The sequence below is a fragment of the Martes martes genome, assembly GCF_963455335.1.
Source record: "Martes martes genome assembly, chromosome: 5".
NCBI classification, from domain to species: domain Eukaryota; kingdom Metazoa; phylum Chordata; class Mammalia; order Carnivora; family Mustelidae; genus Martes; species Martes martes.
Window position 1 is genome coordinate 25,755,477 of NC_137892.1, and position 15,974 is coordinate 25,771,450.

The window sequence follows — 15,974 nt, forward strand, 5'->3', positions numbered from 1 at the left end:
AAAGGATGGAAATTCTGACAAATGTTACAATGTGCATGAATCTTGACGATATTATGCTAAGTGAAGTAGCCAGTCCCAAATAGACAAATATCATGACAGTGGTGTTGAAGTCCACATATAGGATGCTTACTGTAGTCAAATTCATAGAGACAGAAGGAAGAATATTGGTAGCCAGGGACTAGGAGAAGGGGAAATGGGGAATTATTACTTAATGGGGATAATTCCAGTTTTGCAAGATAAGAATTCTAGAATTAGATGGTGGTGATGGTTGAATATACTTAATGCCACTGAAATGTACACTTAAAAATAGTTAAGATGGTTAACTCTATATATACAATTTAAAGTAATAAAAAGCCAGTACTCTAAGAAATAAATTTTCACTTTAAAAGTTGAAATTTCTTTTTTTAATAAAAAAAAACTATATAAAAATGTGAAATTGGAAGTCTCACATTTCTGTCTTCACCTATTTCTTTTCTACACCCTCTACATATACCCATTTCTATTAGTTTCTGTTTTTATCCTTCTCTTTGCAAAATAAGCATATTTGTAGGTGTTTGAAACCTTATTTCTCTGCTTTTTTACATGGAAGGTACCAGGTGCATAGTATATATAGTGTTCTATGATTTGATTATTTATTAATACATACAGGAGTTCACTTCATACTAACACTTCAGAATTCTTCTACATTCTTTTTTTATGGCTTCCTTATTATTCTGTGGTTCAAAACTGAAGTGTTTCCACCAGTACTCTCCTGGCGGATAATTGGTTGTTTCTACTCTTTTGCTCTTACAGGTAAAGTTAACATGAGTAACTGCATGCATATATTGTTTTATTTTTCTGGAAGCATATCTGCAGAGTAGATTCTTGACAGTAAAACTGTTGGACTAAAGAGTGGTGTACTCTTCTAAAACCCTGAGTAAATCTTTTAACAGATCTACTGTTGTTTTGTTTTTAGCTGGTCATTGATGCGCTTGGCAATGGTGCAGTTAGTGCTCAACAATTTGAAGACCTTCTATCCCTTTGCAGGTCATGATCTTGCAGGTAATGTATATCTTAACATGAACTAATATTCCCATTGCTTTTGAATGACCATTTTTGCATTTTTTTTCCAAACAGTCAAGAAAAACTTTAGTAACTTCCTGTTGTAGAAGATAGGTTACTTTTAACCAGACCAGCCATCTATAAATGTATCTATCATATTGTTAGGTGCTGTCAGGAGGACAATGTCCCAAGAAAGCAGGGGATCTGAACCTGATTTGAATGACTGTATTGAGACTTTATTTATACCTCTAGTGGAGGTGTTGGGAGATTTGATAGCAGTAGACACAAAGAAAATGAAGCAAAAGTAAAAACTTAGTGATTATTAACTCCAGGGGAAGAAAAGATTGCACAGAAAGAAAGGGGAGCGATGGTATACTGCATGATCCAGCTGTGGTCTGTATTTATAAATACAAACAATAAGGTAAACGCAAAAACACCAATTTTACCAAAAATTATTATGTGACTATACTGGAATGATGGAGAGAGTAGTTTATTCTCATATTCGATAGCATAGTAATAAGTGAGTACATCATTTCTAAAATGGAAAAATCCAGAATTCACAGGATAGGCATATTACTTAGATTTTTGGAGGTGAATAGCAAGAATAGCTAAAAGTTGAAAGTAGAGTGAGGAATCAGGAAAATGAAATTATACAGAAGTAGAAAGTGCTGAATTTCCCGTTAAATGTTACTGAACTTCTTTTAACTTCTGTGTATTTTAATTTCCTAAACAAATTTTAGTTACATACCATACAGACATTGGGCTGATGCAAAGATTTAAAGCAATTGTTTTTCCTCTCCGACATATTTTCATAATATTCAGGTAAATTCGTTAATGTGAAATCAAAGCCAAAAGCAGTAATTGATACAGCAGTACTTTACATCATAAGTCATAAATATTATTCCAAGTTGCAGTAGTAAAACTGTGGTATAATTTTGACTCAGATTACTATTTTTTTCTGTTGCTCCGGGCCACCTAATTATGTTGAAACAGAGATTTATTACATCTTTTTTTTTTTTTTTTTGAGCCTCTGGAGGTCTCTCCCCACTCTCCTGCACAATTCCTCTGCCAAAATGTCTGTCTCAGTCATTCTTAAAATCAACTGTAGCATTTTACTGAAGAAGATAAACATGGATCATTTTTATTTTCTCTTTTTAGAGCTTCCAGTTAGTTCACCACTTTGTCATGCGGTTCTAAAAACTCTTCAGTGTTGGGAGCAAGTTCTTCTCCGACGACTTGAAATCCATGGCGGGCCCCCTCAAAACTATATTGCAAGTCATACCTCTGAAGAGAGTTTGTCTGGGGGTCCTGCAATTCTCCGCCATAAAGCTTTGCTGGAACCTACAAACACTCCTTTCAAGTAGGTTGTCCTGTGGATCCTATTTTTAAGTCAGAGTTTTACTAACTCAGAACATTATCAATTAGTACTTTAAAAATATTTAAGGCCTCCTCTGTCTGCTTTGCAGTTCTTGGCTCCTATCTGTGTCTTTGTTTGATGTATATTGTAGGCTTAGCAAACATTTCCTGCAAAGATCCAGAGAGTAAATGCTTTAGGCTTTGAGGACCCTACAGTCCTTGTTGCTGCTATTAAACTGCCAGAGTAGAGTGAAAACAACTATAGACAATAAGTAAACAAATGGACATGGCTGTGATCCAATAAACTTTATTTTCAAAAATGAAAGGCAGACTGAATTTGACCTGTGGGCCATTGTTTACTTCTCCCACTCTGGAACAGTGCTGCTCATAATATCTAGTTAGCAAGCTGTTTTATCATCCATGAAGAGATGAAGCATTTCCATGAAAAGATAAATCGATGCAGTGCTTGCATCATCAATAAAGTCTTGCTACAAAATGTTAACTGAATTAATATACACTGTACTTAGTGGCTTAGTGACATAGTTGATTTACATTATTTCGCAAGTTCTTACCTTAGAGAGCATCAGTAACAGAGTTCATGGACTGGTACGTGTTCACAGGCCATTTGAGTAGCTCTGCTTCTAGATCTCTTCTAGTAGTAATCTGTTTTTGGTAGATATTATGTTCCTGGGGTCAGCAAACCACAGCTTTGAAAGCCACATCCACCCATCCTCCTGCAATGTAAATAAAGCTTTATTGGATCACAGCCATACCCTTTGATTTTAATATTTCTTCTGGGTGCTTTCCTATCAGTGACTGAGTTGAGTGGTTGAAAGATAGCCCACAAAGTCTAAGATATTTACCGTCTGTTTTTTTAAGAAAAAGTTTGAAGACTGCTGCCCTCAATGGTATTGTCTGATTCCAGTTAATTTATTATTATAAACATTTATAGAGCACAAAGGGAATGTGGTTAAGTTAATCAGAAATCTTCAAAGTGTATAATTAAGTATCCTGTCCCTGTAGATCTAAACACCATCTGGCACTGTCCGTGAAGAGACTATGGCAGTACTTGGTGAAGCAGGAAGAAATTCAGGAAACCTTTATCAGAAATATATTCACAAAGAAAAGATGTCTAAATGAGGTCTGTATAAGTTAAAACCTTTTTACTCTAGTATTAATGAAGTCTTTTTTATTATGTAACCATAAAAAATAAGTTGCATTTTACAGACTTTTAAAAAGCTCACTTTTATATCATAAACATTTATTATGCAGTTAGTAAATAGAAAAAGTGATTGAAAAGGAGAAAAAGGGGGTCAGTATTTTCCTAAATCAAGTTAACAAAGGAACTAATTCAGATGTATTTGGAGCCCCCCCCCCCCCCCAAATACTGTTTGTGTGAAGATTCTACATCTTGTTTGCTGTGTTTTGAGTTGTCATGATTGCCGGTTTGGGAGACAAAGTAGAAATTCCCCATGATTTTCATATGATAGTTAAAAGAAGTTTATCTTAGAAGTTTAACTGAAACTAGGTTGGTAGACTGAGAACATTTCAAATATGTACATTTTCTTTCTATTCTTTTGATTATCCTTCTTTTTTTAAAATTTATTTTTTTATTGATTATCCTTCTGAATGAAATTTTATAAGCACAATTTGTAAGTTTACTGTAGTTGATTATATTATGATATTATCATTATAATGATTATTTTTCTCATTTAGTTCATTGCTTTAAAAAGTTCCATTTTGATGATATGGGGAACTTGCACCTGAATGTAAATTAACATATTACTTCTTTTTGGGGGACAGTGTTATTAAAAAATACCAGGTAAACTCAGTAGTGGACTTGGTGATGGTAGTAATTCCTTACGTCCTCATGGACTAGTAACAAAGAGTTTTAAGACCAGCAGCTGGTCTGTGGATCACATTTGAGAAGCATTGAACTAGACTTAAAGCAAGCTCTGTATGGTTTTGAAGTGGGAGGGAAAACAAGAAGGTATTTCACTTGGAGGAATAAGGAAATAGAATGGCTTCTTTTTGCTAACTTCGTTCTTTTTTTTTTTTTTTTTAATTTTTTCAGTATAGTCGACATACAGTGTTAACGTTAGTTTCAATTTCAAGTTAGTGACTCAACAAGTTTGTGCATCAGAATGGTTTCTTAAAAGACAAGTTAGCAAAAAGCAAGATGCCATACAATCTTAATGAATAAAAGGGAAAATTACATAGATTTCATTGCCTCTTGGTTTAAACACTGTTTTATAAGAGGCAACTGCATGCACTATTATTTAGTTTTTGCCAGATTATATATTTGAATTAGCCAAGTCAGGAAATAGACATAATTTTTGGCTAACTTAGAAAACTTCTATGTACCTTAGTGTGACATTGAAAAGTAAGCCAATAATAGATAAAATAGATATAATACAAATGAAGTATTTTTATTTTACCTTATGTAAGATATATCTTAAGTATTGCATATATGAACTACCATTAAACAGTTCAAGAAAATTTGGGGATAAATAAAATTTAAAATGTACTGGATCAGAAACTAATTAATTAGGGTGTATTTACTGGTAAGGTAATGTTTCTTATTTTATTTTAAATATATCCTTGCCTAAAATAATGTATCAGAAGTTAAAGCATTCTCACAATAATTTATAAAACCCTGCTACATTATTCTGTATAAAAAGTATGTGTACTCTGTTATTTCTTTGTTTTTTTGATGTAGCTTATAATATGAATATGAAAGTTGGCATAATTTCAACTAAAAAATCTTTTTTTTTAAACATGGCTGTATTTGATTAATATAGGTGTAAAAATAAAAACATTTCTCTACTGCTGATATAATCATTATATCTGGGAAATTAAATAGTTGTCAAATAAAACAAGAAGCTGTTATACCACTAGATTGTCTAGCTAAATCAGGGAATAGTATCACTAAGGAAAGAGAGTAGCATAAGCCAAAATGCATAAGGAAGGATAACAGGTAAATAAGTATAAGTACACCTTTTGATCCCTTTGCTATTTTATTATTAGTTTTCTTAGGAGTTTTATGATACCTTAAGAAAATTTTAAAGTTATTTTTAAAGTTATTTTTGTGTTATTATTTAATCAAAAACATGCTTATGGATGTTAGACTAAAAGATTTATAATTATCAGTAAGCTAAATATTTTCCCTGAATTTTAGGTTTTTTATCTGCAAAATGAGTGAAGTACCCCTTAATCTGCTGTGTTTTGACCAGTAAATCTAACTTACTTAAAACCTGTCATGATTAATGGTAGTTACTAGAAATTAGTTATTACCACTTTATTCTTTCTTAAATTTTATTTTCATTTTTTATTGTTTTATTCTTGATGGTGATATTCTTAAAAATAGTGATATTTTGATAAAGGGAATATGAAAATGAAAAATTTATATGGGGAATCATAGATTGGGTAGAATTAAAAAGAATATTAACTTCATAGAATTAGTATAATATTATTTAATCTTTACAGTTGACTAGCTTATTTTTGTTATTAACAGAATTACCTTCCATCTCTTTTTTTGGAAAACGATAATTGTATTTAAGTAGCTTGAGTCCAAGTCACTGTGACTTTTCAGGTGTTTAGGATATAGATGCCAAACAGGCCCAGTGTTTTGGATGGGAGACTGCTGCTATTTGTTACTTTATTCCTTACACATTTGAAAATGAAATTTTTTCCATCTGATGTTAAAATTTAAAATCCTGGTATATCCTCAGATCTTTTCTTTTTATATACTATATTTTTAAAATAGAAGATCTTTCCAGTTTATATTTATTTTGAAATTAAGTGTAGATAGCTGCAGATAGACTATATCTGAATGATTTCCAACCAGAAAAAAATACTTGACAGCTATCATCTTTGTCCCCTACTTAATATTTTTTCCTTTCATTTTCTGAGAACTAAAAGTCTTGAATCATTTCTTTAACAAATGCTAATATCCCCTTTTAAGAAGGATGTGTACCTTCAAGCAGTTTATTGACTATTTCTGGCTAAATAAAGAGGAAGAATTAGAAACCTTGAATTCTAAATGTTCTAATCAGGAGGTTTTCTTGAGGAGTGAGATACCATGATGGAGACAAGGCATAGTAGTGTGTGTGAAGAAGAACAAGTTGACTTTAATTATCAGGTTAGAGTACTGTGGCACCAATAGCTTTGAAATTTGTAACATTAGAACTGTGGGCTCAATGTTGCTTTAATGTCAACATTTCAAAATCAATTAAATTGGTTAAAATTTCTTTGGAGGTGAAATAAAATTTAAGGTAATGGTTAATGAGTTTTGAGGCATTAAATTTTCTCCAGCCCCCCACCAATGTACCCCCCACATGCTTCTTTTAAGATGTATGATATTTAAAAGGTAATAACTCAGTCCAGTATTGTTTTCTAGTAAATTCGGTCAAAAATATAATTTTAAAAAATACCCCAGTATTTTGCATGTTATATCTCGTCTTTACTCTTTGTCATGTGGTTATTCTTTCTTGATGAAGTCATTAGAGGACAACTGTGAAACCATCAAAAATTCTATGATGGAGGAGCCAAACATGAATAAGGTACAAAATATCATTCAACTGAAATTAGAAATTGCATTCTTTAACAAGAAAAACAAACTGTTTGCATTTTAGTTTTGAACTGGACTTTGTCTCCAACGTAGTTAAATTGTTGTTCCCTCAGATTACTCTTCCTTGGCTTCAACAAATATGCAATCATAAAAATTATTTGTTTTGTTAATAAGAGAATGCAATTTTAAAGGGAGTTGAATGTAACCTGTTTTGGCTACAGATTTTTCTGAGTAAATACAGCTGAAGTTCTTAATAAAATGTAATTACAATAGCCATTATAGAATTATAGTGGTACTGTTCTGTTTCTACAAGTGTCACTTTTGAAGTTAACATTCTCTCCTGTGATGTTAATTCCTTAAAATATATCAAATATTCTTATGTAACATTTATTTTTCTGATAGGAATAGCATGTAGCACATTGCCTTGTGTGTAATAATGTCTCATAATACTTGAGATCAAGAGCAAAAATTGTAGGAATTTATATAATCATGAAGTACCTCCCAAATGTTCCATGATCATACATTCAAGTATGACTTTTATTAAGTTGGTATTTAACTCATGTGTTTCTTACTCTGATTTTCAGTCCCTCTCAACAAAGTAATTTTTAGGGGAAAAATTTCTTGAAACATATTTTTTTAAGGCTACTAATTCCCACTGTTAATTCTTTCTCTAAGAAAATCTTTTGGTAAAAATAGGAAGAATAATTCTATGCAAGTAATAAAAAGGACTGATTAGCTGTCAAGTGTACATTATAACTCAAACTTTGGCAAAATAAATTTATGCATTTCATACTTTGGAAATGTCTACTGACCTTTGGGTGTTTTAAAAAGAGTATAGTTGAAACTTTTAATCAGTTAACAATAAGTTCTTGCCTAAGTAATCATTAATTACTAGTCTGTACATTATCATGAATTATCATCCAAGGATTTTTCTTTTCACACTATTTATAAGATGTTAATAATCAGAATGTGGTATTTCTGTAGTAATCACACTACTTTAAAAGATAGTCATTCTGTTTGGTGTGTTAACATCATTGTTAAATAATGTTTAAATAAAACAGAATTGTTTTAAACAGGTTTATTAGGTATACCTGAGTTAAAACACCTGCACATATTTATTAAAGTGTAGTTTGACTGATCCTGGCATATGTATACACTAAGCCATAACCACAATCAAGAAAACAAATATAGTCATCACCCCCAAAACTTTAATCTCCCTCTTCCTCCTTTCCTCCTACCTCTGCCCTCTTTCTCTGCAGGTAGCTACAAATCTGTTTCCTCATGTTATAGATTAGTTTGCATTTTCTAGAATTTTATGTAAATGGAATTACACACAATGTCTTTTTTCCCCCTAGCATAATTGAGATTCCTCTATATTGGGTATTTCAGTAATGCATTGCTTTTTATCGCTGAAGTGTATTCATTGTATCACTGTACCATAATTTATTTTTGTACCTGTTGGTGAACACTTGAGCTCTTCCCGTTTCAGAACTATTTCAAATTAAGAATGCTCAGAATCGTCATATGCAAGTCTCTATGTGTGGGCATAGGCTTTCATTTGTCTTGTGCAAATGCTTGGGAGTGGAAGGGCCAGATTACATTGTAGGTGTGTGGTTAACTTTTTAAGAAACTGCTCAAGTATTTTCCAAGGTGGTGGTACCATTTTACCCCCCAACCCCCAGCAGCAGTGCATGAAATCTGAGTTGCTTTACCTCCTCACCACTACCTGGCATGCTCAACCTTTTTATTTTAGCCGTTCCAGTAGGTGTGTAGTAGTTTTAATTTGCATTGTGCATCTTCTCGTGTGCTTGTTTATCATTTGTAGGACTTTTTGGTTGAAGTATCTTTTCAAATGTGTCTTTAATTGGGTTGTTTTCTTAATAGAATTGTAACAGTTTTTTTTTTTAATATAATTCATAGCTGATTGGCCGATATTTTCTCCTACTCTATTGCGTGTCTTTTATTCCCTTTACAATTTGTTTTAAACAGAAGTTTTTAATGGACACATTGGACCTCATCAAAATTTGTTCTGTGTATGGACATCCTTTTTTTGGTGTCATATCTAAGAAGGCTTTGCCTGAAAGTCACAAAAATTTTCTCCTGCTTTGCTCTAGTTTGAGTTTTATAATTGGTGAAGATTACTTCCATTACTGCAACTTTCCAATGAAAAAGAAATCCAAAGTTCTGCCCTACAAAGAAATCACAACACAAAGGCATTGTTTAAATCCTATCAAAGAATTTTTGAGTCATTTTTTTATATGGCACAAAGTATGGATTGCCCTTAATTTTTTTTTTAATCTGTGTATTCGTTATTCACCACTGTTGCCTGAAAAGATTATCTTTTCTTCCACTAAATTGCCTTTTCCTCCTTTAAAAAAAAACCAAATGACATATATGTATCATGGATTTTGTTTTGGACCATTGATTTATTTATCATTATACTGATCTCCCACTGTCTTACTGTACTGACTAGAACTTCCAGTCCAATATCGAACAGAAGTGGTAAAAGCAGACATCTTTATTTTGTTGCTGACCATTAAGTATGCTGTTTTCTCTAGGATTATTTTAGATATCCTTTATAAGGTTGAGGAAGATTTTCTGTTCCTAGTTGTTGAAAGATTTTAATCAGTAATAGATGTTGGATTTTGTCACATGTTTTTGTTTTTTGTGGGGATTTTTTGTTTGCTTTTTGGGTTGGTGGGGTTTTTTTGTTTTTGTTTTTGGGTTTTTTTTTGCTACTATTGAGATGTTCATGTGGTTCTCATTTTAGTTTGTTAATATGGCTAAATAGGATGATGGATTAGTTTATGTTAAACTGACCTTTCATTCTCTGACCAAGCTTCCTTTGGTCATGATGTGTGTGTTTGGTTGTTTTTTAATGATAAATCTTTTAAAAAATTTGTTAAGAACTTTTGCATTTATGTTAATGAGGAATATTAGTTAATGATTTTCTTAATGTTTTGGAGTTCTTTTTTGGTTTTAAACTTATCTTATGGAGTCACAAGATGAGTTGGGAAATATTCTCTTTAATTTTTTAGAAAAATTTGTGTAGAATTAGTATTATTTCTTACATAAGTGTTTGGTGGAATTCACCAGAGAAACTCTCTGGTCTTTTATATCCACAAATTCAGTTTCTTTAACAGATATAGGGTAAGTCAGGTTATTTATTTCTTCTTGAGTGAGCATTAGTAGTCCATGTCTTTAAAGAAATTTGTCTGGGGTGTGTAGGTGGCTCAGTTAGTTAAATGTCCAACTCTTGATTTCAGCTCAGGTCGTGATCTCAGGGTCCTGAGATCAAACCCCTAGTCAGCCTCTGTGGTGGGCATGGAACTTGCTTGGGATTCTCTCTCCCTCTGCCCCTCCCCACTCTGTCCCTCTCTAAAATAAATAATAAATAAAAATTTAAAAACAAAGGAATTTATCTGCTTCAAGTGTCAGATTTATAGGTATAAAGTTATTCATAGTAGTCCCCTATTTTTTAATACACAGTGAAATCTATGGTGATGTCAACTTTCATTTTTCTGCTAGTTTTTAAAACAAAATTACTTCCTGAATATTTTTATTTCCTAATATTTCGAGTATTGGTGTCCTTTTATGTTCACTTGCAAGCTTCCCATTTCCTTGCAATATTCCTTTGACTCTTTAGATCTCCTTTTACTTTATGTTTTGTTTTATTATATCATTAGAGTAGTGCTAAAGTAATCCATAATGTTCACCTTCACATTGTAGAAGGTGATAGTAGCTGAAAATCACCAATGAGACCTAGAGTCTCAGGTCAGCTTTTCTGTAGATCTATTATGGGACCTTGAGCTCCTTACATCCTTGAAGCCTTCTTTACTAATGTATAAAATTAGGGTTGATAGTTTTAAACATGCTGGCAGCTCTAATTTAAACAGTAGTAAAGTCCTGGATTTAGTTTGTTGTGTTCCTCTCTTCTTCAGTTCCTAAAGGAAGCTCTGTGGAACCTGAACATTATTTAGATCAGTTCCTGTATAAAATTTCTTTTTTTTTTGAATTGTGGTAAAATATACATATAAACTTTGCCATTTAATTCTTCCGAGCATACAGTTGTGTGCCATTAGTTCATTCATACTGTTGTGTAGCCCTCACCACTGCCCATCTCCAGAGCTTTTTCATCTTCCCATACTGAACCGCTGTCCCCATTAGACAGTAGCTCTCCATTTTCTCCTCCCACCTCACCTGGCCCGCCAGCCAGGTCTGTCTGTCTGTCTCTCTGAATTTTCCTGCCCTGGGTATCTGTATAAGTGGAATCATACAGTATCTGTCATTCCGTGACTGGCTGCTTTCACTTAGGTTACCATTTTGTAGTATATATGTAGTATGTAGTAAGTATCAGAATCTCCTTTGTTTTTAAGCCCAACTGGTATTCCATTCTGTGTACGTCACATATACTGTATAGCCATTCCTCTGTCAATGGACATTTGGGTTCTTTCCATATTTTGACTGTTTTGAATAATGCTCCTGTGAACATTGATATACACGTACCTGTTCAAGTCTCTGCTTTTAGTTCTTTTAGTTATAGACCCAGAAATGAAATTGCTGGAATCTATGGTAATTCTGTGTCTACTTTTTGATCTGCATAATCTCTTAAAATCTCTTTTAGTACTAGTATTTAGATTCTTGTTTCCTCACATATCCAGCCCAATCAAATTTTAAAGCATGGCCTGAAACCTTACATTATAAAGCTTACATTAACCTTTACATTAAGACCATATTCACTGCGGGTTTTTTTTTTTTACTATGATTTTATATGGTATGGCCTTTAGCAAATTATCTTCCTAGCACATGCAAGTTCTCTTTTTTTAGCTGACCATATTGTGTTTCCACTTCCTTCCTTGTCTACCTTAGATTTCATGATCCATCATTATGATCAGTCCTTTACAGAAACCCTCAACCCTTTTGTGCTCTTCTCTCTCTGCCTTGAATATTCCCAAACCTGTTTACATGTAGCTTTTTGTCTACTCTGTGCCATTGTAACTGAACCAAAGTTGAGTTCCATCCTCAGTGAGTCACACACTCCCGGTTGAGTTATCGCACAGAGAAAACTTGATTTGCAGCAGATAAGGAGATCGTGGGGAAAGGCTTCCAAAGCTCTGCCGCCCTGAGCAAGGGTGGATGGGTTCCTTTTATTTAGAATTAGAATGCATGTTTAGATGGGGAAGTCTGGTCATCCTGTGTAGAAATGGGCGTAAGGTCACACATGCACCTTAAGGAAACCTGTCCATACACATGTTGTATGTCATGCAGATGAGGCGTGTGCTCCTCCTTGGGCTGAGGTTTAGTACTAAATGGGGTAAGGAAATGGGGTAAAGGTAGTTATCCCCATCCTCGAGGTCACTCTGTGGTCCATCTCTTCAGGCAGAAGTAGGGAGTGAAGATCACACTGGTCTGGGTGGCCTGGGCCAGCTGGAGGTCTTGTCACGGCAGGCACTATTGCTGGAGGGGCAGTTCTGCTTTCCCTTGGCTTGACTTAAGAGATAAGGGGGAAAGAAGAGCTGAAGAAAAAATGTGGGACAGAGGTTGGGGAGTATAAGCAAGTGGGCCATAAAGGTCAGGTCTTGGGGTCTAGCTGGTGACATATTCACCCAAATAGCTGAACATGGATGAAGAAAAAGCACAGACCCCGGGGGCTTGCATTGAAATTTACAGCCACAAATCCCAAACTAAACTACCTGACAACCAAAATTAATGACTGTAGTAAATTTGTTTTCTTGTTCTCTTTTCCATTCTCCCCACTTTTGCCCTCTTTCCTTAAACTTCCAGTATTCCTTGCTGTTTGCCACTGGTGACCTTATTTTGCCATCAAAATAAGTGCGGGAGATTTAGACTAATCTTCTCATCACCAAATCTAACTTCTGCTCTATATTCAGATACTTTGTTCTGCCTTTTCTAACACTACATAGGCGGTCACTTTTTGTCCAAGACCAGATTTTCCATTTATATATTGATCCTATCTCCTCTTTATCTACCCAAGGACTTTGCTTCAGTAGTTATCCTCTCTTCCTCTACCCTGATAAACAGTTATCTTTCTCTTAGATTATTCTTAGCATAAACAAATATATTTTATTGTCTTATTTTCAGATGAAAACCAAAAGACCTAGCTTTGAATCTTGCTACTCTCCCATTTCTGTAATCCCCATCTAGGAAAATTCATTTATAGAATTCCCTATAAAAATCATCAGGGCCCCTGGGTGGCTCAGTGGGTTAAGCCTCTGCCTTCGGCTCAGGTCATGATCCCAGGGTCCTGGGATCGAGCCCCACATGGGGCTCTCTGCTCGGCAGGGAGCCTGCTTCCCCACCTCTGTCTGCCTGTCTCTATGCCTACTTATGATGTCTCTCTGCCAAATAAATGAATAAAATCTTTAAAAATCATCAGAGAAGAATTAAGAGTAATGTTGCAGATACCCTGTGGAGGAACCACCCAGTTTAAGGAAGAAAACATTATCAATTCAGTTGAATGCCCCTGTGAATCTTCCCCAATGGACTTCCCTCCCTATTCACCAATGTCACATGCCTCTCTAATGTAGTTACGTGTTATCTGCAGCCCACTGCACTGAGATTTTACTGGTCAAAGTCACTCACCCTTGACTTCCAGGATGCTCAATTCAGTAGTCGGTTCTGTTTTCCTTTAATTCAGTTTTTCAGTATCCTTTGGTATTGTTGACCTAAGCCACCTTTTTGAAACTTGGTTCACTTGGTTTCTGTAACATCATATTTGATGATTAAGTATTCATAGTTGGAGAATGTTTCCTCTTCTGTCAGACTGTTTCCTGTTCTATGGATTTATTCTGTCAGTATTTCTTTCCCCAAATTACTTTGATCTTGAATTGGCTTATTTTTTTCCTTTCTTGGAAACGTTGGGTGTCTCAGGACTTAGTTCTCTAAGCTTTTCTCTTCTCTGTCTTTACTTTCTCCTCATGTTATCTCATGGTTTAAATACCATGCACAGCTAGCTCTTAAGTTATAACTCTTAAATCACTTCCTGAACTCTGGACTTGCCTTACTAATCTAAGAGCTACCTTGCCCTGAATGTCTAAACACAGAATTTTCTTTCTTCTCCTAATCTTAATCCAAATCCCCACTTTTTCTTCACTTGTGTCTCACTAAATGGTACCTTCACTCACCCAGTTATCAGGTCTGAAATCTAGAAGTTATCCTTGCTTTTTCTCTTTTAGCTTTTACTGTAATTTCAGTCCATTAGCAAAATTTATCCTAATTCCAACCACTTGATTGAATCGTGATTCCAATCACAACCACCATTGCTACTACCCTAATCAAATCCCCCTTTACCTCTCACTCCAGCTGCTGAAGTAGCCTTTTAACTGATCTGGCAGCCATTCTCACATTCTGTATACTTTGCCTCACAACATCCAGAATTATCTAAACCCGGCAGTGGCTTCCTAGCTTTAAAATAAAATTTGAACTCTTTATTAAGGCTTTTAAGGCCCTTTGCATGCTGAATCCTGCCTGGTCTCCAAGCTCATTTCCTACCACTTGCTATTGTTCTCAAAATTAAATATGCAGGGGCTCCTGGGTGGCTCAGTGGGTTAAGCCTCGGCCTTCTGCCTTCGGCTCCCAGCTCCCATCATAATCCCAGGGTCCTGGGATCAAGCCCCCCTCCCCCCCCCTGCCCTGCATCTGGCTCTGCTCCACAGGGAGCCTGCTTCCCCCTCTCTCTGCCTACTTGTGATCTCTGTCAAATAAATAGGTAAAATTAAAAAAAAAAAAAATTAAATATGCATAAGCTTTTGAGATGCTAAACATCATTCTTTCCCCCTCCCTCCTGTTGATTCTCACACAGGTGATCTTGGGGCCACAGTATTAAGAACTAAAGTTTTATTAAATCTAAGTAATGAGAGGACAAGAATGTATTTTCACATTGAAGAAGATTTTTTGAAGTTTATGCTTATTCGAGCTTTCTTTCCCATAAATGTAAAGTTTGAAAAAGCTCTGCAGGTAAAATGAATATTTTCCCCCTCACCTACCAATTACCAGCAAATAACATATTCCTCTGTGGCCTGCAAATATCATTTGTCTTTCTTTCCATTTTTTCAAAATCCAGGAGTGGACATTTAGTATGCTTTAGATACTAGGCAGATAGGTAATTAAGTTGGGATTTTGTCATAAAATTACAGAATTTGACATTATGTACATTTGATGAGGCTTTTGTAGCCAGAGGTAAGATTTTCCTCAGAAAAGAAGTTGACCCTGAAATAAATCACCCGCATGTTTGCCAAGCACTGAAATTGTTTTATGTTTGTTATCAGATTGTATTTTAAAGATTTTATTTATTTATCTGACAGAGATCACAAGTAAGGAGAGAGGAGGCAGGCGGGGAGCGAGAGGGGGCAGGCTGCCTGCTGAGCAGAGAGCCCTAATCCCAGGACCCTGGGATCATGACCTGAGCTGAAGGCAGAGGCTTTAACCCACTGAGCCACCCAGACGCCCTCAGATTATATTTTAGATTAGAATATATTTGACATCTTTATATCCAGTGGCTATGAGTTTTGTTTGTATATAAGATTATTTGAGTTTGGTTATCTTTTTTTTTTTTTTAAAGACTTTATTTATTTGACAGACAGAGATCACAAATAGGCAGAGAGGCAGGCAGAGAGGGGGAAGGGAAGCAGGCTCCCTGCCTAGCAGAGAGCCGGCTATGGGGCTCAATCCCACGACCCTGGGATTATGACCTGAGCCAAAGGCAGAGGCTTTAACCCACTAAGCCACCCAGGCGCCCGGGTTTGGTTATCTTTTAAGACTCAACTTTGCCATTCAACAGGCTTCTTATTTACCATTTTTAAAAATAGTGCTAAGTCACTTTTGTTGGTCAAACGATGGGCAGGCATTGGTGATGTTTTTATCTAAACTTTGCAGGAATTGTATTTGTTATATTCTTTATTTTTTTAAGATTTTATTTTTAAGTAATCTTTACATCCAAAGTAGGGCTCGAAATCCCAACCCTGAGATCAAGAGCTGCATGCTCTAC

General features: G+C 34.9%; 1 protein-coding gene and 1 long non-coding RNA gene across 2 annotated transcripts in view; one reads left to right on the forward strand and one right to left on the reverse strand.

The window, feature by feature from the left end:
- Positions 1 to 15,974, forward strand: part of DMXL1 (Dmx like 1) — a 125,059-nt gene that overhangs the window by 83,265 nt on the left and 25,820 nt on the right. The window contains exons 31-33 of the mRNA XM_080804998.1: positions 956 to 1,041; positions 2,200 to 2,401; positions 3,421 to 3,538. Coding sequence (XP_080661124.1) covers positions 956 to 1,041; positions 2,200 to 2,401; positions 3,421 to 3,538 — 406 coding nt within the window. The remainder of the gene's footprint in view (positions 1 to 955; positions 1,042 to 2,199; positions 2,402 to 3,420; positions 3,539 to 15,974) is intronic.
- The window catches only part of LOC308343820, a 50,965-nt gene continuing 37,056 nt past the window's right edge, over positions 2,066 to 15,974 (reverse strand). Inside the window, exons 3-4 of the long non-coding RNA XR_013966902.1 lie at positions 2,970 to 3,131; positions 2,066 to 2,565 (exon numbers count right to left, since the gene is read on the reverse strand). This is a non-coding gene — a long non-coding RNA (uncharacterized lncRNA). The remainder of the gene's footprint in view (positions 2,566 to 2,969; positions 3,132 to 15,974) is intronic.